This window comes from Astyanax mexicanus, chromosome 7, assembly GCF_023375975.1.
Source record: "Astyanax mexicanus isolate ESR-SI-001 chromosome 7, AstMex3_surface, whole genome shotgun sequence".
NCBI lineage: Eukaryota > Metazoa > Chordata > Actinopteri > Characiformes > Acestrorhamphidae > Astyanax > Astyanax mexicanus.
In genome coordinates this window covers 45,159,023-45,181,409 of record NC_064414.1, presented here as the reverse complement: position 1 = coordinate 45,181,409, position 22,387 = coordinate 45,159,023, and the positions used below count along the sequence as shown (strand labels likewise).

The following is a 22,387-nucleotide window of genomic DNA, read 5'->3' as shown; positions in this document are numbered from 1 at the left end:
GGGCAGTGCATTTTTCTACAGATTTCATGGCAAAAGTTATGGGACATGATGCATGTTCCTGTGTGATGTGGCATGTCTATGTTTATATACTGCATACTGCATCATTTGCTTTATAGGCAAATGGTTTTATAGTTATTAGCGCTATACAGTGTCAGAAACAGCACTGCATCTAAATTAGGAGGAAATTGCTCTAATGGGATACTTGGACCAAAAATATTTTACTTGCTAATATTATTTATTAATGTGTTTTAGGTTTAAGACTAAGTACAAACGTCTTATAACTGCACAGACTTCTGGTTGTGTAATTGTTCTGCATGTCTTTGGTTGTGCTTTAGGTGGAAAGTATCTGACCATCTCTGAGGTGCAGGGTAAGCGGAACGGGCGCGGAGCTCAGCTGGTCCTCCCCCTGACCACGCCCTGGAACGAGGGCAACCTGTGCCTGGCATTCCGACACAAGATGGCCGGGCACCATGTGGGCATGCTGCAGGTGTTTGTGCAGAAGGCCCGGCAGCACAGCCCGGCAGTGTGGGGTCGAACAGGAGGGAGCGGCTGGAGGTCCACACAGATCACACTGTGGGGCAACGGGCTGGAAAGTGTGAGTACATGCTTAATTAACCTCAGAGAGATAGATCAGAATTACACAAACATTTCCCCACAAAATAGTGAATTGACAGAGAAGGAGATTTGTGTTTGAGCTCATTTGCATTAAGCAATTAGACACAGCTTTTGTTATTTAATTATGACCGGGTTCATACACATTTTAACCAATACATTTCCATGATTTTTTCATGCCTTCAAGGCAGATTTTCATTACCACATGATTTTAAAACCTCAGTGCTGACATAGGACAATAAAACAAAAAAAATCACCTAAAACTATAATTAAAACTGATTATAGTAGGTCTAAAATGAATCAGATGACACACAATCTTAAATAATACAATTTGTGTCAGATCTTAAGCGCTCCATTGTGTGCAGCTAAAATACTGATTTAACTCTATTTAACTTTATTTGTTAGCTCTAAATTAGGAGTGGGCGATATGGCCTTGAAATAATATCACAATATTTTATGGTATTTTTGCGATAACGATACTCTTGGCGATATGACAAAACACTTAAAAAATATATCATTTTAAAAATACACTATACAATGCAAGAAAAAAAAGGATTTATTTTATTATTACGTACAATATAATACTGCACACCCCTAAGTGAGATATTAAAAAATACAAGAATTTTATCAGATTTGTAACAGGAGTCAATGATCCAGAATGTCATGATACTAATAATAATGCACTTCAAATATCTCCATATATCCAGGATTAAAGTAAAATAAATGATACTGGACAGATATATTCTGTATCTAGTAGATATATAATGGGAAAAGGGATGGGTGATATGGCACGATATTTTAGGGTATAATGTCGTTCATGATATTTAATTTTTTTTTTTATGATATTATCGTGTACACTACGATATGGCACACCCCTACTCTAAATAGATTTTCTCAATTGATAAACGGAATTTTCCAAAACTTAATGGGTGATTTAAAAAAAAAAAAAACTTATTAAGTCCTGGAAATTGCTAATTTCAAATTTTTTATATTTTCATTTTTTTCCATGACCGTGCGAACCCTGTATGAGCAGTAGAACTATTGTGTAGGAACACAATAGTTCCAGACTATAGTCTAGATTTAAACTCTGCTTTTGCACTGATAAGGACACGACCAAGGGTTATTTTCATGTGATTCTAGACTTTCAGTATTTCAACATTATTTTTGGGCTGTTATTGGAAAGAACCTGGTGTTACAAAACTATATGTATATTGTAATACTTTGTGAAAGAGGATATCTATTGAAAAAAAAGTATGCACAAAACTACCATATGCATGGTACAGTTAAGCAAGGAACAGTTTACGTTTTATTCAAATCAGAGTACAACGCTGCCATCCAGTGGTCAGGGTTTAAACAACACAAAATAAATCACTGTCGGCAGCCAATCTTTACATGTAAAGTAGAAAAGTCTAGAAAAATGTGGCAATAGCGTGAAAATATGGAACATTAATAATTTATTATATTAGCGCATTGTTAACATGTTATTGTAGCAACTGTATATTATTTTGACAGGCATACAAATGCTTTCAACTCCAACTATAGGATATATTAATAGAACACTTTCACACATTCACCGTTTTATGAACTGAGTGAGAAATAATTCATGTTAAATTAGAGCATGCTTTTGTTATAGATAACAGCAACTTCTAAAGGTTAATAGCATTCTTGCCCTTCGTCCTTGCTGTGTGTCGTGCCCGCTGTTCAGATCTCTTCACACATTATTCTGAAAGTTCATCACATTACATTTTTATATTTCCTTAGACATAAGGACAGTGAGCTGAAAATTGCTTATTTAGTTTTTATTGAGATTTTTATTGCAAAAAGCAAATGAGTTCTCATCAGCTCGTAGCCATTTCACTTTTCTGCCATCAGTGCCAGGACGTGATATGACATGACATGATTGAACCTGGAAGGAGTCAGGTAATCAGGGGCTGTAAAATCACATCCTGCAGCTGAAACAGAGGAGAGATGGCTGACTGAGGAACCTTAAGCACTGTATTACACTGAGCTCCATTTAACACTATTTAAAAAATAATTACTCCTCATATCCACACCCTTATACATTTAGTTAATGCTGTCATTTAATCATCATTCACATGATGATTTGCATTATTTTATTGTATTGTATTGTATTATATTATACTATATTGTCATTTTATTTATTTACTATTAGTCAGTTTTCTTCTAAAGGGGTTTGTTTAGTCTTTGCCCGTGTTGCTCACCTGTTCATTTGTAGCTCCGCCCTGTTGTTACCTTGTCCCAGGTGTTTCCTGTTTCCCCTTCTGTGTGTATAAATAGTCCTCCTTGTTCCTCGTCGTGGTTGTACGTCTGTCAGGTTACATGTTTGTGTTACCTATATTACCTATCACACTCAGACAGAGAGACAGACAGTTATGCTCGCTCACTCGCAGACTAAAGTTATTATTGTTAATAAAAATTATGAAAACTCACAAAATAATGAAAACTGAAAGTGGAAAAAAAAAACATTTTTGTTAACTGAATCTAATAGAAACGGTAATTAAAAGAAAAAAAACAGTATATAATTGGAACTGAATTGAAAGTTTATAAAACTAGCTACTGTTTTCATGTTTGTTAATTTATTTATAAGCGCTGTTTCCACTCATGCAGTTTTACAGCCGGCGGCAACATGCGCTCCGTGACTTTACTTCTTGTTTAAATTGCTTGCTCTAGCTGCGAAATAACAACAGAAAACACTGAGTTGATCATTTTGGTGAAAATGAGTGAAACTTGTAAAATATATTGTGTTTCTAAGTTTGTTTGTGCATTTTCATATTGAGCTCTCTGAAGTGATGTGTGTTTTATGTTTGTTTGTTCTATTGGCTATTTTAAGCAGTAGTATTGCATATATTTTGCATATATTAAGTCTGCTAGCTTGTGGATTGTTACAGTTTGGGTGGACCGTTGGTTGTTTTAAAATAACAATATATATTTTTTTCAATAGTTTCTTTTGTTGAGCTTTATTACACAAATAACCCAAAGTATGAAAAAAAAAACTAATACTAGAATTAATAAAAACTGGCAAACACGCACTAAAAATGAATTAAAACTGACTAAAATGAACTAAAATGAAAACGAAATAAAATTAAACTAGATTGCTTGAACACTTCAAACAAAAAGAGCTTAGCATCGAGCATGATCATGTTGGAATAGTGAGATCTAGAAAGTTTATTTTAATTGAAAGGAACTTTTCTTTACCTGCGTGTAGAACTGACTGATCCTCTGCTGTAACAGGTGATCGTGAAGGGTGAGCGGCGGAGAGGCCGGATCGGGGAGATGGCGCTGGACGACATCAGCCTGAGGAGAGGTGCCTGTCAGGAAGAGCACAACCTGAGGAGGCTCTAACAGCAGCACACACACACTCTCACACACACGGACTCCTCACCCGAACGCTGCAGCAGCCCACAGGGAGGGACATGCTTTCCCCGGCAGATCCCTGGAGGTTCTGGGTGCGTTTCCTCCAGCCACCTGTCCGGCTGCCAGTGCATGCTCCAGTAGCCAAGTGCTCAATGCCTACAACACACAGATCAAATTGTGAATATGGCAAAACTAAATTGGAAAAGAGAAACAATGTGCCAATTTTTGTAAATGTTTTTTCCAGTTGAATTCAGCCCCTGATGCGTATAGTGGAATGGAACGAGCTGTGCCGTGGTCACATACATGCTCCTAAGACTGCCTTTTTTTTAAAAGCCTTAAACTAGCCAACGAGAGCATTGTGTGCTAGTCGACAGACAACAGTTTCCATTGTACTATTGTAAATGTATCCGTGTGTATATAGCTATATATAGTATATATATTTCAAAACCCCATGTATGCTTTGCTGGTGCATAATTACAGTATGTGAATTCTTCATGTAAGTGATGCAGGGCGATGTTTACACGACCCGACTTTGAGTGTTTTCTTGACATTATGTATATTGTAAATTACAAACCAGTAAAATTGTTTTGCATTACAGTTTCTAAGTGGCTGTATCAGCCATCCTATATTGGCATTGGTACTCATACTTACCCTTTAAATTCTTTACACTAGGCTGTTCGGACCTTTTTGACATGGAACTCTGTGGTCCTCACTTCTTCTTTTCATAGACAGATGATGTCAGTATTCAAAGATTTCTGCCAATAAAAGTCATGGACTCTAGATGTACACCTTGTATAAATGAGTGATGTGTTGTGGATTTATTTCAATTTTCTAAACTTACAATGACATTTTAAACTATAATAAGTAAATAGCGTCTAACACTGAAAAAAAAAACTACTACATTAAACTCTTCATTCTAAGTGAATGGAAATCAAAATTATACCCTGTAACTGAACATTAATTTTCAGGCATACAGCTGAAAAAAGGGGTTACCTGAAGAACCTTGTATGTATACCAATTTAAACGGTCTCCAAAAGGTTCCTCATACGATTAAAATAACATTTTACATTTAAATGGTATTTTCTTTGGTTGAGTTTAGTTCAGGGCCAGTGTTTAGGCAGCTGTATAAAATCTCTCATTTTTAAGCGAATATTCCACAACATGCATGACACTCCATTATTATTAATTGCTAATTAAAAACTGTAAAAAACATCAAGTGTAAATATGTACACAGCATATTTAAGAACGATTACCAATCCCGGTCTGTAATATAATATATATTTTACATTTTTTAAACACTAGCCTTCAAACATTTAGGTATTTATTAAAGATAAACTACATTTGTCTGGGTTATGTTTTACAAATACAGTTAAAACCAATTTATATATCTGTAAGTAAGTTATATTCAATTTGAAGAAAAATACTAAACACTCTGAAGACATGAAGAAAACCGAGGAAAAAAGCCTGATAAGGAAAAACTAAGATATAAGAGCTATTTCTATCAAAAACAAAAATGGAAACATCTGGAAACAAGGAGGGAAAACTAACACACAGGTGAGGACTGGGAAGGTAAGTTTTGGTAATATTGCAGATCACTTAATATAAATGTCAGTAATGTGTAAATCATGAGTAAAAGAGAAGTTAAGCGAAACATCCAACAAATATGATTTACGGCATACTGCAGGAGGTTAGAAGGTGAGATGCTATGCTAACACTGATAACTTACACCATCACCATTTTATCTCAATAATAATACATTTAGATTTCTGTGTTGTATTTGATTGCTCTAATTTTACATAATCCTAACCATTTTAGTTTGTGTTTTTGTCTAATAGATTCTGAGTTTGTATTTACAAAGAAAGTCCAGTTAGTAAACCTGTCTTGCCATCTTATTGCATCAGGACCAGTGATAAATCACAGTTCTACATTATAGCATTTTACCATAAAAGAAAACAGCTTCAAAATCGAATCAATGTGGCTCTGTTCCGTGTTTGATAGCAGTTTTACCGTAAGCTCTCCTATTCAAAACTAAAAAAGGAACGGAAAAGGATGTCTCGGCTAATCGACTCTATCTGAGTATGTCACAAATCCTTTTACTTATGTTTTACACTTTACTCTTATTGCTACTCCTGGCTCAGTACACCGGTTACTGCACTCTGTAACTCTGGTAAAATGAGCAAGACAGCTACCAAAAGAACTGCTTAATCAGTCATATTTGCATAAATCCTGTAATATTACTCCATTATATCTTATATTACTCAGTCCACATGCTTATTTCACTTTTATTAACGGTTCTGTGTCTCTAAGCTCGTCCTTTAGTGGTTGCTCAAAGTGCGATTACACTTCCTGACTGAAATAAATTGCTCATTTTTACTTTTTATGTGACTTAAAAGTGTTATTTTCAATATGAAATATTTATGGTTCAGGCTTTCTATAATGATTTACATTCATATATAAATACACATACTTTGAGCAAGATAAATGACAGAACATTAGAGCATAAACTAACACAAAAAATCAGTTTGAAGACTACAATCAAAGTCTTTTCATTAGATTAATTATAATTACGCATTTTCTTTCAAACATTTTTTAAATTTAAGTACCGTAGTCACAGTGGAATCTGAGGATCCTTGTGGCTAGTCTCAATTTTACCCTTGAGAGCTTTCAAATCTTCCCATAACTGTTCAATCTTCTGAAGAGCTGCCTCCTAACTCAAGCGCTCCTCTGGGTAATATCCGATTGTATACAGCAGAAATATGAAAAAGGATTTATTGTTTTAGAACAATATGTTCTTTAACTTTAACAAACAAGTTCATTACTAATTTACACACTACAATAAACAGCTAGATATGTATTAAACTGACTAGGACTGTATGAGTTTAGACTCTGTGTGCTGCTGTGTTTATTCATGTGGCTAAATTTTCAACCTTTTATCTGTATTAGCACTGCATGACTAAAGACCTATATTGTATAGAACATCTGTATATTTGCATATTAAAAATCAGGTCAACTTAAACTAACAAAGTAACTGATTACAGAACCTTCTTATATTAAGTTAAGATAGTTTAGTCAAAATGTTTCTAACTCACATTGTTTAGATCTGCATCTTAACTAATTACTTATATACATATTAAGTTGGGCCTAAAAATTAAGTAAATAAGGTGCAAATTATAATTTTTTAAGGGTTTTAGGTCTATTGTCCCTCGGCAGGTAAACCCCTTCACACTTTTACACTGTATTTAAGCCCACAGTCTTTCACTGTCATGGTTTACATTAGTTTTATAGGCCCTACAATTGAACCCTGTAAGACTCCACAAAAAAAGCTAAATGGCCCTACAATAGGTTTTACTACAGGATCAAAAACTAAATCTCTAACCTTAATTTTTAAGGGGTTTAAACTCCCTCTGTCTTTTGTAGAGAGGCCCTTCTAATCTCAGACTCCTGATTGTATTGTATTCACCAAAATTGTCCAAATACGCAAGACTATATAACCTTTCCTTCATGAGCATTTTGGACCATTTTTAAAGTTTCTTAATATATAAAAAAATCACTTAATAATGTCTTAAAGATGATGCACAAGTTGAGTTTACTATAACAATAACATAATATTAGTTTTTTTTTCTCAAAAACAGTGTGGCAATACTATCATTAATTGTGATAATAGTTATATCTTTGCAATATTTGACTATTTTGACGTGTCTTAATTTAATGAAAAAAATCACCTTTTCTACATTTAAGTAAATATATCTAAGTAAAAATGTATGGTGTAAGGTTATCACTAGTTAAAAATATATAAATGAATAAAAATAAACCAAAAATATTGTTTAGATCACGTTTAAACTTTTAAAACACATTACAATAACTTATTTCTGTCTAAAAGTGGCTCCATATAGTGCAGAATCTTTTATAGTAAAAATGTAGTTTTAGTAGTGTAAAAGTCACCAGTTGTAAAATAATGCAAAATTTTTTAGCTAAGGTACAAACTGTGGTATCACTGTTACCGGAGTTCTTTTTCATCAAAATAAAATGGTAAAATTGAATTGCACTGTTTTCACCAAAATTGTCAAAATAAGTAAGACTATAGATTTACCTTTGAGCAATTTGGACCATTTTGACGTCTTAAGTTAATGGAAAAGTCACTTAATTGTTATTTCCGTCTGAAAATGTCTCCACATGGAGGACTGCAGTATTAATAGGATTTGAACGTAATGAATCTCCTTGTTCTAGACAAGAAGGCAGGGTGGCCCTACGGTCTAACTGCTGCTCTTTAAGTGGGAGGAGTTTGAGACTCACAGATGGGAAGAAAATAATCAAATCGAGCAAGAGTTGACACAAACTTGCAAAATACTAAATAGATTTCAGCTTCAGCTCATTTGCTAATGTTTTGAGATGACTAAATGAATCTTTTCAGTGCTGAGAAAGTCAGACATCAAACTGAAAGAACAGACAAGATCAGAAACCCTGTGGGTCGAGTATACTGGAGTACACACCTTCTCAAAATATGCTTCTTCAGACCTTTTCACCTCAACATGAAAGTGAACAAGAGAAGATCATCCTGGGAAGTCTAGGACTTGCGTGTCTGCAGGGTCTCAGACAATTTGGTTTAACCATAATTACCCTAATGACGGTAGTATCTATTCTTGTGTTCTACTGGTGTAATTTCACTCCTATTTTGAGATGCTTTGTTAATGCTGGCACAAGCCACAGGGTTAGACTCCGCTTTAGGCTAAATGATACTGTAGAACCTGATATTGTTTGCTGCAGCATGCTGAGAAGATCATGTGAAGATCAACGAGCTCTGCCACTGTCTGAAAAAGAACTGGGGATTCCTGGTGGTAAGTGGTAAAATTACAGCAGTAGGCTGTAAAAGAATGGACTGTGCACTGTAGTGGTTTAACCCTGGCTAGACACGGTGTGTAGCAGACTGCACTTAATACTTATATTTTTAGAAACTTCAAAATCTTCAAAAGAATATCATTTTTGTGAGACAATAAATGTACAACATAATCTCTCATAGATTTTGATGAACATAACACATCCATATGCCCATATGGCATATTAAAAAAGTAGCAAACAGCTAATGTCTATTAAAAAACTGCCCAATTCACCCCATGGTTAAAAAGGTTGCTAATGTTCCCTCTAGAGGGGCAAAAACGAGACAAAGTGCCCTTAATAACTGCCATTTACATGAGAAACAATGACTTTATTTCCTCAAGTTTGCCGTTTTTCGAAATACATTATGATAATCATTAGTGTGCCAATACTATCACTAATGGTGGTAATAATGTAATCTTAATTTACTAGAAAAGTCACTTATTTTTGTCTGAAACTGTTTCCACATCTTGAATCTTGAATAAAATGCAGAAAAAAAAGTTTTATTGGTGTAAAAAAGTCATCACTTGTTGGGAAAATAAAGTTTATTTGATGAAAATAATGCTAAACTGTTTATTAGATCAAGTTAAAATTGTGGTACCAGTGTTACCTGAGTATTTTTCATTAAAATAAAGCGGTCAAATCGAATTTAACTGTTCTCACCAAAATTGTCAAAATATGCAAGACTATAGTCTTACCTTCATGGACATTTTTTAAGTTTCTTAATTTATTGGAAAAATCCTTTATGTCTAAATAGTTAGTATAGTTATGTCACCCCTAGTTCTGCAAATATATCTATTTTTAAAATAATGCTAATTTATTGGTTTTCACTAAAATAAAATAAAATCAAATTACATAAGACTATATAGCCTTACCTACATATGTGTTTATGTACCATTTTGAAGTTTTCTTAATTTACTGGGAAAATCACTTAATTCCCTCTTAAATATGATGTACATGTGAAGTTTAAATTATAATCTTTTTTTTTTTTTTTTTTTTTAACAGCCTTATATTAGTGTGGCAATACGATCACCAATTGTGGTAATAAAGTTATATGTTTGATTTAGACAGAGGAAAACAACAAGTGTGCCAGGCAGTGAACTACAGTGCTTATTACCTTATTTAGCTATTAACTGTAATGCAGAAACTGTTGTGAGTTTTGGTTTATATAGCATATCTTGTGGGGTTCCACAGGGTTTTACACTAGGGCAATATGAAACTGATGTTAATCATTATAAAACTGTTGTTCTGAGAGTATTACTGAATACTTTACACCCTCCTCTTAAGTGTGGAGCTTAAAGAACACTTTAACTTCTAGTCCAGTTACTTATTTGATAGATTATCTGAACAGTAATCAAAGATCAATTTTTCCAGTCAATAGAAGTTGATTGTGAGAGGGGTAACTGAATAGTCTAAACGTGCCCTGCTGTTTTATGTGCTTCTCACTCACCTGTAGCTCTTCCTCTGGTAAAATTCTCTCTGCTGTTTGTTGCTCCTCATCACCTCCTTGCAGTTCCTCATCATCTTCACTTTCCACCTGGTTCTCAGTCTCTCAGTGATTCAAGGATTTGGTTCTCCGTCTGCATTACTGCTGCTGCTGCAGAGAAACAGTTTTGTCAGGGACTTTTTTTTTTATTTTATTTTAACTTTCCCACCTTTCTTCTCAGGCCTTCTCCTCACCACTTCTCCTCAAGCTTTTTCCTAACCCTTCTCCTTGTGCTTTTCTCACCCCTTTTCTTTACATTTTCTCCTCAAGCTTTTTCCTTACTCCTTCTCTTCACCCTTTCTCCTCAAGCTTTTTGCTCACAACCTTACCTCACCTTGCTCCTCAAGCTTTTTCCTCACCCCTTTTCTTTACCCTTTCTCCTCCTTTTTATGCTTTTTCCTTATTTTTCTCGTTTCTTTTCACTTTTTCCACATGCGTTTTCATTATGCTTTTACCTTACGCTTACTCCACACGCTTTCACCTCACATTTGCCTCACCTTTTCTCCTCCTTTTCATGCTTTTCCCTTACATTTCTTCACATGCGTTCTCCTCACCTTTCTCCTCACGCTTATACCTCACGTTTTCTCAACTTTCTCCTCAAACTAATACCTCACGTTTCCTCACCTTTTACCTCACGCTTATACCTCGCGTTTCCTCACCTTTCACTTCATCTCTCTCCTCACGTTCATACCTCGGCTTTTCCTCACCTTTCTCCTCATGCTTATACCTCACGCTTTCTTTTCACCTTTCTCCTCGTGCTTATACCTCACGTTTCCTTACCTTTCTCCTCACGTTTTCTGCTCGCCATGTTTCTGTTGATAATAACGAGTCACTCACTCAAACACAACTGTTTGTTGGAGTTCAGGTCTGTGGAATACCGGTTGACCTATGGATAAACTATCGTATCAGCCCCCCCTGCTGTTGTTAGTTGTTAAACTAGGTTATTGAACATTTTATTAGTGTGAAAATACTATCACCAATTGTGCTAATAAAGTTAAATATTTAAAAAAAATATTACCAATATTACTGCAAGCATTTTCATCCAAAAAATATATTTTAAAAAAATCATTTTTTAAACCAAAAATAGCAAAAATACGTAAGACTATAGTCTTACCTTTATTAGCATTTTTGACATGTCAACATTTACTGGAAAAGTCACTTAATTAAAACAATGCCCAATTATTTATTAGATCAGGTTAGAAATGTTCTGTCACTGTTACCTGAATATTTTTCACCAAATTAAAATGGTAAAATCAAATTGCATAGTTTAGACCATAATTCATTAACATTTAATGGAAAAGTAACTTATTTCTGTCTGAAATTGTCTCCACATAAATAAAATGTTTTATTATTACCGTTTTATTTGTGTAAAAAGAAACTGCCGGTTGTGAAAATAAATTCCTTTTAAAAATAATGCTGTAATAATATTGTTTTGGATCAGGTAAAAATGTGGTACCACTGTTACTTGAGTATTGACACTTACAATTTCTTCACAAAGATTGTCACAATTTTTAGACAATTTTTATATGTCTTAGTTTCTGCACTTATTATATAATATACAATGTAGCTTTTCCTCAAAAACAGACTTTTATTGGTTTGTTAAATCCATTCATTGAGTAGAAAATATTTCTAAAAATGATGATTTCTAAATTGTTTGTTAAATTAGTTGGAAACATTCTAAAAGAGTTTACACAATCATTAATCATCCTAATTTCAAAATGATCTTGCATTGTTTTCACAAAAACTGTCAAAATATTTAAGGCTATAGTCTTACCTTCATGAGCGTTTCTTTGGACAAAATTTTATGTGTCTTAATTAAATGGAAAAATAATTTATTTCTGTCTGACAATGCCTTCACATGGTGTATCATCTTTAATAAAATACATATTATATATCACAAATATAATATTGATGTGGACGTACCATCACCAGTTGTTGCTAAATCATATGATAAAAAAAATGCTAACCCACATTCTCCACAAATATTTAAATCCTTCAGAGAAGGGCCGTAGTCACCGTGGCCACCATGGCTGGCAAGAGCCACAAGCAACAGAAAGTAAACTCAAATAAACAGGACCAAAGGCCTAAAACATAAAGCTGCATGTGTGCTTTTCATGGGGCCAATCCTATTTCCCCCTTTGGCCCTACCACTTACCCCTACCCCTTCTTTTTTAACCCTTCCCCTTAGAACAGAGTTACAAGGGTAAGGGGTAAAATCCTCCCCTAAGAATTGGGACAACCCTTCAAGCACCGATAGGTCATCAGGAGCGCTAACGTTCAGTAACCTAGCTGCTGGTTATCTAGTTAACGGAAAGGCAGTGTATGTCTTCAGACAGGAGGGACATGGTGCTGAAAGGAGCTTTTATTTTATTTTATTTTTCTGTTACGCCTTAAATGCTGCTGCCCCTCTAGTCTGTTGCACCAGTTAAGGTGGAATGGGAAAGTTAGCTAGCTATCTAGCTACTGAGACAAACTACTAATATTTTTTCAAGCTTGTTTTGAAGAATTCTTCCATAATACAGTAAAACTATACATGAAACTATGGTAACATAGTGCTAATTGTCACTTTTAACAAGGAAAATACTTACCTTTTTTGGGTTTCTTTGGTTGCTTGTTCCTCCATCTTACCAGTGATTCTCATACCCCTCGGTTTGAAGTGTGCATCTGAAAAATCTCTGTATGAAGGGCAAACAAGTCCTATCACTTCCCCTTATGCCTCCAGCCTAACAAGAATTGGGACACCCTTACCCTATGGCGTGTATGCACAAAACAGAGGGTTAGGGCCAAGGGGTGAAATGGAATTGGGCCTTGCTGTACTTTATAAGATTTATAAGAGAGTATGTTTTTCTTCGTTATGACCGGCTGTACTGTTCAAGGCTGCCCTTGTTGATGTCAAGTATTCTCGTTTCGGCCTTTGTATCAAAGCATTCCTTTGTTTCTATGGAAACTGGAACAAAAACTGGTGGCAGCCGCTGTAAAGAGGGGGTGAAGGGAGGGCAAGGTGCTCAGGGCTGCCATGGTGAAGACCTCGGCCAAAGGGTGAGCGGGCAGCAGACGGAAGTTTGCAGCTCATGTTAGTTAAATTCCGCTAGCTAACAGCCAGTTGCGCTCAGAGCCAGTGGGAAGGAAAATTGGGATTCTCTGCCTCAGGCTGCAGGTTCAGCTGGGTGAAGCCAAGTTTAAAAAAAAATACCTTTTTATTCAGCTTGGAGAAAAAGATTGTCAAAAAATATCCCTCTACCCCAAACACAGTCAGTCAGAGTTGGCTCCATCAACCCTCATGGTAAAAGACTAGGGACTAGCGAGTGTGTTATTGTGAATAACATCACAACTGTGATTCGGTTGTTTTGTCTCTTCCTTCGCATCTCATTGTTTTAATGATTCAGAGCAAGACGTTGTTTGCAGGCTTAAACTCAGAGTCATTCTTTAAACACAAGGACCAGCTGAGTGGAGGCTTGTTAAGGTACCTGTAGAGCCCTATAGAGCCCCTTTTGTGGTGCGGATAGATAGAGCCATAGAACTGTATCAAGTATCAAGTTCAGCTTAGCTTTTTCAGTTCTTTTCAAATTCACCTGAAAGTTGGCCTGTTTATCAAATTCTATTTTGCTCATTTTGAGTCAGTCCGAGCTCATTCAGTTGATCTGCAGTCAACCTAACAGTTTTTGATTTGCCTGTGGAGTCACACTCCTCTTCAGAGTCTGTCCATATCGGCTGCAGGTCAGATTTAATGTTAAATGCATTTATTTTTACGTTTATTTTGATGTTAAACAAATATGCTTTGTGTGATACGGTTTTAGTGAGAATGCTTTTCAACCAATCAGATTGTGAGGTCAGAACTAACTGTTGTGTAACAGTAATTATAACATGCCAGCATAGTTGTTTAAATTTTATACAAACAATGAGTAAATAAATATATGGTTTTATTGCCATGTCTGCTATTTTGCTAATGTAGTTGAATTATACTTTTTAAATGGGTAAACAATACATTACAATATTCTCACAATATAACAATATATTTTTTAAGAATTTAATTATATTATTAATCTAGCTGTTTTCCATTAAAATATTAAGCCATTTAAATATTTAAATAAAGCCAAGAAAGAAACCTCTGACATCAGTGGCATCACTATCTTCATACTATTTTAGGGACTGAATTAATAATACTACTTTTACATAATATTTCTCATATTGTCTTCATATTTAGTTGAGCTAACGCTTAAACTGTCCACCCTGATATGGTAAATTATCAAGGTATTAAAATTGATTAAAACTGTCATTAAAACTGTAGAAATCCAAGAACAAGGTAACTTTAAACAATTTAATATGTTACCAAATCTAGGTCAACCACATTTTCATCAAATGCAAATTTGCACTAAAATTGTCCAGATTTAAACTTGGCCGGGCTGATACAACTCAGACCTGATTCAAAAGTGTTCACCCTGTCATGCAGCTTGCTTAACAAGGTGGACAATGACAGGGTGGACAATTCTGAATCTGGTCTGAGTTGCATCAGCCCAGCTCAGGTTTGAATCTAGGCCAGATTCTGGCCTAAATGCTCGGATCACATCCAGGCAGAGTGATTTTGGCTATCTGGGATGTTAAATTCTCATTAGGTGTGAATGGGACCATGCTGTACAGCAGCAGGGGAAAGCTAAGTTAAAGGCTTCTAATAAAGTTGCCAGAGTGTGTAGATTTCAGCATCCTCATTTTCAGCTGCTGAGAAAGTCTACAGGCCAGTATATTACAGTTACTGTCATACTAACCCACTGCCTATTGACCACTGCCCAGCCCCCCTCATCTCCACCACAGCTCTCTCCTACAGACCCCAGTGAGCTGAAGCCTCAGTATTGAATAATCATTCTTCCTAAATGCTCTCTCCAGTCTGAGAGTTACTGAACCATTTTACTCTACATACATTAATGAGACTCACAACTGCCTCCCTGAAGCACCTTTCACTAGTGGCCACTGTGATGAGGAAATAATCTCAGCTCTGATAATTACAGTTCACTCTGTATTAGCCTCAATTTTCAGGTTATCTTCAGTCCTGGATTCATTGATGCGAATGCTGTGGAATCAGAAGACCAGTTTCAGTTATTTTCCTCTTATTACAGCCACAAAATATTCTACTGTGATGTACAGTACTGTGAAAATGTACACTATATATGTATCAACTGCAGATGTTCTATTGTTCTATAGAAGTTCTATTGCACCAACAATCAGTTCAATAGGACCAACCTCCTATCTGTTTGAATGGGAAAGAGTAATATACTCTAAACTAAAGGTCAAATTACCATTTGAACAACATATTTTAAATCACTAATCAAATCTGACAAAAACCTCAAGAACAGGGTGTAAAGTTTGTCTCCATTATTCACAGAAAATATGTTTTTGTTCACTGTGGAATGGCTGCTGCACTTGCACAGATCTCCTTATTGCAAGAGGAATTGCCCAATAGCATGCTCACTCTCTTCCACTCCCAGCGAAACTACCAAGCTGATTGGCTCTTTTTATTGGAGGGTGGGACTTTATTCTTAAACGGAAGCTGGGGTAGAGCATTATGAGAACTCCCAGTCATATTTCAACCATAGGCTATAGGGCACCACATCATATTTATTCCACTTTTTGGGGCACTTCTTCATAGAGCCCCTAAACGGACAATATATATTTTTCAGCTTTAAAGGACCTTATTTGTTCCCACTCTCTCCGCTGGAAAGGGCATCCTTCAGGACACTGATTAGTGGAGATGTCTAGCTAAGTGATCCAGTGCAGACTAAGGCGCTGCCACTCTAATCCAAGGATCGACAGTTTGAATCCCGAGTCAGGCTGCTTACTCTCAGCAGCCGGAGTCCAAGAGAGGACAATTGGCCAATGCTCTCTTTGGGTGGGTAGATGGCGCTCCTCCCACCCACATCACTCTTAATGTAATGTTGGTCAGCACAGGCATCTGTTAGCTGATGTATCAGAGCTAAGTTGCTGTGCTTTCTTTTTTTTCTAATGCTAAATCAGTGGCAGTTGGAAATAAAGGGATGATTGACTTCACAAAGAGAAGGCATGTGCTGGTCTTCATCCACCTAGTGTTTGGAGAATTATTACTGATAAAGTCCCAATGGGGGTTTGGGTATCTGGCCCTCCAAATTATATATATAAACTACATACAATACAAGTATGTCCACTTTGGAGATTTGGACAGCAATTTTGAGTGGATCTTGGTGTAAGACTGTGAAAAACACATTTTTTTAACATTCTGTGACTTAATGCACCATTGCAAATTAAAGGGATTGTCACAAGATTTCACTAAAAGTCAATATTTTAAAATTTCATGTCATTATTAATGCCATTTGTGTATGAAAGACTGGGGTAAAGTAAATGTTTTTCAGCAGATATAATCTTCCTCTGGTAGATATGTTAAGGAAAATCCAGTGAACTGTTGCATGGGTGACAAGGCTGAAATGATATATTGTGCAGTCAAGAGTGGAAGACCAAAATGTAGACAAAACCTCTGCTTTTAGAAAAATATCCTGAAACATTTGGACAGATCCTAAGCTCATGAAATGACAGGATTAAACAAAAAAGCTGTCTCTGCAATACATTTTTAAAATTCTCTTGCTGCTCTCTCTCTTATAGTTACTGTTTTAAAAGCCTCTTTTATCTTTTTTTTAGTGAAATATTTTGAAATCTTTGAAAGGCTTTGCAAAGTAACTCACTTTTCATTATTGTTTACTAATATATAATTAAAGCAGCATTATATAATAGAACCAACAGTGACAGTTCTACTAAAGGAAAAAAAATGCCTGCAAAAGTAAATACCCAGCCACAGTTAAATAGTGCCACTGGCCTGGAACAAATCTCAGCCTTCAGATCAGAAGCAGGAGAGAAGGAAAAATAGAGAAAATAAAAAAAACAAAGAGAAACAGAGGGACTAACAAACATCTCGTTTTCAATCTCCAGCACCCGAGAGAGCAGAGAGGCTTCAGAGAACAAAAGGAGGACAACATCTGAGAAAGCAGAGAAGAGAGGAGAGAGGGAACACACTGAGGTGATGAGGAATCCGACTCCACTGTGAAATTATTCATATTATTCATTAAAGCATCCCGCAGGAACACAGCTGTTCCCCTGCTTTCAGGCCTGTGATCTGGTGCTATAGGTGAGGTCAGGCCTGGTCTCTGAAAACTGCAGCACTGTCCAAAACCATTACCATGCAGATCAGCCCACAGCCCGGCGCTCTTCACTTCAGCCGTGAATTTCACAGCACTCATCGCCGTGATTCAGCAGTAAAAGGGCAGTGGCGTGTTGCAAGAAGGGAAGAAGTCTGCTAAATGCCAAGTGCCACCACCCATGAAATCAAACCAAACGTGTCCAATGAGTGAGATGTCGCCCAATGGCCCGTTCAGGGACTGCGGCACAGCTCTAAAGGCCAGAGAGCCCAACAGACGCCCTGCAGAGAAAACCCAACATCCCAATGCCTTCTGTTATCTTCACCGCACTCTACAAAACAACACAGTTTAAATAGAGGAGAAACTACAAACTATATAACTTTCCAGAACATTCAGACATTCTACAACAGTATGACCTGAAAAGAACATAAGTTTACAGGTATAAACTTTTAAAAATGTCAGAGAATTCCTTGTCCACCCTGTCATCGGATAACCCAGAGACTGTAAAAAAGATGGACGCCGTGTCGCCGTTCCCATTCATTCAATAAAAATGAAGCCAAAATCTTCCGCCATGTTGGCGATCCTGAAACCCGATTCTGCGCAGTAGAGACCAGAGGAGGGAGAAAGACTGTGGAGAGACAGCCTACTCATTTGAATAACCCCGCCCCTGAGGGCAGCCTCGTGGTCACAGGCTGCAGAGCGGAGCTGATAGTCTGTTATTGGTCCCGCCCATAACCAGCCCTTTTACAATAATCACACCTTTTTGAACACAGCTGAATAACATTTTTAAAAACAAATTCTGTGGGGATATAAAAATTGACAATATAAGCAGATGTTACACTAGCTGTTGCATTTAAATAAAGGAGGTAGAATTACAGTATATTAGAAAAAAACGTGATTGAAAGTTTTCTGTTTTGCCATTGAAACCTATGGGGATGGGTGGGGTTACACAGCTTTCTGAAACCGAACAGCAGGGGGCGCCCGACCTGTGGTGGCTTCACTTTTGAGAGACGATGCTCTGTCCAGCTATACACAGTCTATGGGATAACCCGATGACATCACAACTTTTACTGTTTTATTTGTAAGGGACTGAACGCTGCAGGCTCAGCAATTAACAATATTAAATTCATCTGAATATTATATAGTAAGTATGAGAATATTGTCTCCATATTAAAAGTCCAGGTAAAAATCAAGCTGTCCACCTTGTCATGATAAAATATTGAGGTACTAAAATAGAAAAACTCTTAATGTAACTTTGGAACAAAAAAAAACATGAACAGTTTGTTTGCAACTCTGTCAATTATGTTTTCCCCTTACATTGTCTGCCCTGTGGTGCAGCTTGCCATGACAGGGCAGACAAATTCATTTAAGTTAAAAAACGAAGAGTTTTCAGACCTCAAATAATGCAAAGAAAACAATTTAATATTAATTAAGTTCAGAAATCAATATTTTGTGGAATAACCCTGTTTTTTAATCTCAGTTTTCATGCATCTGGGCATGTTCTTCTCCACCAGTCTTACACACTGCTTCTGGATAACTTTATGCCACTCCTGATGCAAAAATTCAAGCAGTTCAGCTTGGCTTGATGACTTGTGATCACCCATCTTCCTCTTGATTATATTCCAGAGGTTTTCAATTTGGTAAAATCAAAGAAACTCATCATTTTTTTCCAGAGCTGTATAATGAATAGTCAAAATAATTAAATATCTTAAGTCAGTATTTTTTTTTTTTTGAGGGCCGAAGGACACAGTATTCTGATAATGACTCTGTACCATCCCAGAGCCCAGCGCACTTACTGTCTTTTTAACAAATGCAAATCTATACAACATACATTAGCAGCTTAGCTTATCACTCAGCTTTGTTTGCTAGCAGCTTCAGGCTTGTTACAGCTGAACAAACAGCAAATTTATCAGACACAAATGTAGCCCGCTGGGCACCTCCACTTACTATATATCTCTGAAAGCACAGGGCACGGCCCAGCCGGGGTGAGAGCGGTCCAGGGTGGGCCGGTTGTAGCCGTGTCCTTCGTGGCTGCAGGGCTTTTTACTGCCCTGATGCCCTGTTTTCTGGCACAGTGAATGTAGCTGCAGAGACTGCGCTGGCCTTTCTTTATTAGCTCTGACATTTCGCCAACCACGTCCCAGAGGCTGCAGTCTGTCCTCATGGCAAACTAGGGCAACAGCAGCCTCCATTAGAGACGGTCTGTCCAGTTAGGAGATTCTGCTGTCCTGCAAGTTTAGGAGAAAAAGCATTTGTATGCCAGATAGGAAATTCTGGGACAGGCAGTAAAGTAATACTCAAATCTCAGATAACTAAGATTATTTGAATAAAATATGCATAATTAATTAAACAATAATCTTTCCTTTACTAATATTTTTCTGTTTATTCAGGATTTTTTCTATTTAGGCTTTTTTTTAGTCAAGTGGTGGTGTCTAACTGATCTATAACTTTAACACAGTTGCTAAGTGTCAAAGTTAGTGATCTGTGCTGGTCTCACCTCCCCAGTGGGACGTAGTTGTTCTGTTATGGATGTATTTGTTTTACTATATTTACTTTATAGTGATTTTTATCATATATAATGGATTCATCATGAAAAATAACATGATTTACTTAATTCATCATCGATCATTACCTCCCAGTGCACTGTTTACTCTGGCAGGTTTAGCATTTCAGTGTATTTTAACATCAGAAGTTTAGCTCATTCCTCTTTCTGGACGTTTTTCCAAAGTAAACATATTTTAGGCCTTCAATAATTTATTAAATATAGATACATATGTATTACATTAACTCCACTCAGTTAAAACCTACTTTAGTGTTTATGCATAGTTTAATAACTCCATACTATGAATTTCAATGGAATATTAAAATATGTACATACCGCTTAGTTTCTTAGTTAGTTAGTTTGTCTTAGTTTCCGGTGTCGGTTCTTGTACGTTTTTCATTTTTATCCTGTATGGAGAGTAAAAGATAAGCAATAAGATGTTAAGATGTAACTGATTTCATCTGATACAAATATGCACATGAACACATTACACATTACTTTAGTAACATTTAGCTACTTTTTAAGCAAGAGTTAGCTAGTGGTTTGCACAAAAAGTCTAAAAATATTTACGCTACTTATTTTTTATTAAAAATAACTAGCTATAGAAGTCTAAAATGTTGTTAAATCTAGTGAGAAATTCGTTTAGTAGGCAAAACTGTCAAGCTAAAGAGATTGTAGCCATATTAGCTTTTAGCCTTGCACCACTTGCTTGCCCAGGTTTCCCTTCTAATGTGTGTTGTTGGTTCCAGTTTAGATCAGCTGAGGCATATAAGTCAAGCTTGTTTTTTGAGAGAAGAAATGGTAAAAGGCTAACATAGCTTTAGCTTTTAGTCTAGCACAGATCTGTATAGCTGTTGTGGTCTTGGCTTCCCTGTTTCCCTAGTACATTAAATGACAATATGAATATTTACTCAGCCACCTTCATTGTTGAGTGTTTAAAATTGTGTTTTTAAGTTCACTTAAATTATAAAGATGAAAAGAATGGAAAGAATGAAGAGTGAACAATGCTAATAAACGCGATTGAAAAAAAGTGATCAGAGTGAGGCTGAGGCAGATGGTCTGATGGGTTTGTTTTTTGTAAATGGGGTAATAGGCTGACAATGCGTTTGCTTCTCTACGAACTTCAGTTAAAGCTAAATGTTAAGGCGGAGGAAGTAATAAAAGAAAGTTGGAATGCAGGAAAGTGAACGTGAGGCGGTGTGTGTGTGTGTGTTTAAAGGGCGAGGGAACATTTGAGTGTCATGGCACCAGAAAGTGTGATATATTCTATCAGGAGTGACGTGCTCTAGAAAATTGGCGTGAATCCAGCGCAACAACCTTGCATGGTCCTAGACACGCCTGAGGCTTTCAGAGGTGTGTGTTTGCTATATGTGTGTGCGAGAAAGAGAGAGAGAGAGAGAAAGAGAGAGAGAGAGAGAGAGAGAGAGAGGAAAGATGAGGGAGGGAGGGGTAAATTCATGAGAGCTAGGTGAGTTAGGGACAGATGAATTTACAGGCCTGCCACGCATCATCAGTAAGTGAGCAATGTCAACCATAAGAGAACAGAACAGACGCTGGAAATGGAAATAAAACTCTCATCTAAGCTCTTAAAGCACAGCGGCTTGTTTGCAGCAGCTTCCTGCAGAGCTCTGGCACTTGGACATGATTACAGCAGCTGGAATTATTACCCCATTCAACCCATTCTTATACTAATATTCTAATACTGAAGTTGGTGGATTTCTTATGAGAGAAAAATCTAATGGTCATACATTACCCTCATTATTTTCATCCTGTTAAAAGCTGTTATTAAATACTGCAAAACCATGAAAATGCACATATAAGCACATAACAACTCCACATAGAGCCTGTGCTTAAAATACCCTATATTAACTGGAAAATATATACACTTAAACTTTTATTTTAATAATAACAACTCTTAACCTTATATTGGTGGCTGATAATCAAGTCAAGTCAAGTCAAGTAGTTTTTATTGTCAATGCTGCATATGTACAGGACATACATAGAATTGAAATTACGTTACTCTCCTTCCCAATTTTACAGCAAGTACAGATAATGGATAATAAAGAAAAATAAAGAAAAAGGGGAGACACTATGTGTACAATACAGCAGCAGGGACACAGACATACATGAGACAGAACAAGGTGCAGTAGTGGTGGGGGTGAAATAGATATATAAATAGAAATAAAAAGAGATAAATATATAATCTAAATCTAAATGAGTGGGAGACACTATATGTACAATACAACAAAAACACAATAGACATTTGTGAGACAGAAGATAATAGTGCAATATTAATGGTGATTAAGATCAAGTGACAATATAAATAGAACCCGTATAACAGTAGTG

The 22,387-nt window shown here is 36.3% G+C and overlaps 1 protein-coding gene across 4 annotated transcripts in view; it reads left to right on the top strand.

The window, feature by feature from the left end:
* npnta (nephronectin a) overlaps positions 1 to 4,786 on the top strand; it is a 128,272-nt gene extending 123,486 nt beyond the window's left edge. For all 4 annotated transcript variants that reach the window (XM_007234302.4, XM_022684514.2, XM_022684515.2 and 1 more), the window contains 2 exons: positions 336 to 595; positions 3,865 to 4,786. In XM_007234302.4, the coding sequence (XP_007234364.3) occupies positions 336 to 595; positions 3,865 to 3,975 (371 nt within the window). In that variant the 3' untranslated portion in view covers positions 3,976 to 4,786. The remainder of the gene's footprint in view (positions 1 to 335; positions 596 to 3,864) is intronic.
* Positions 4,787 to 22,387: the final 17,601 nt, after the last annotated feature.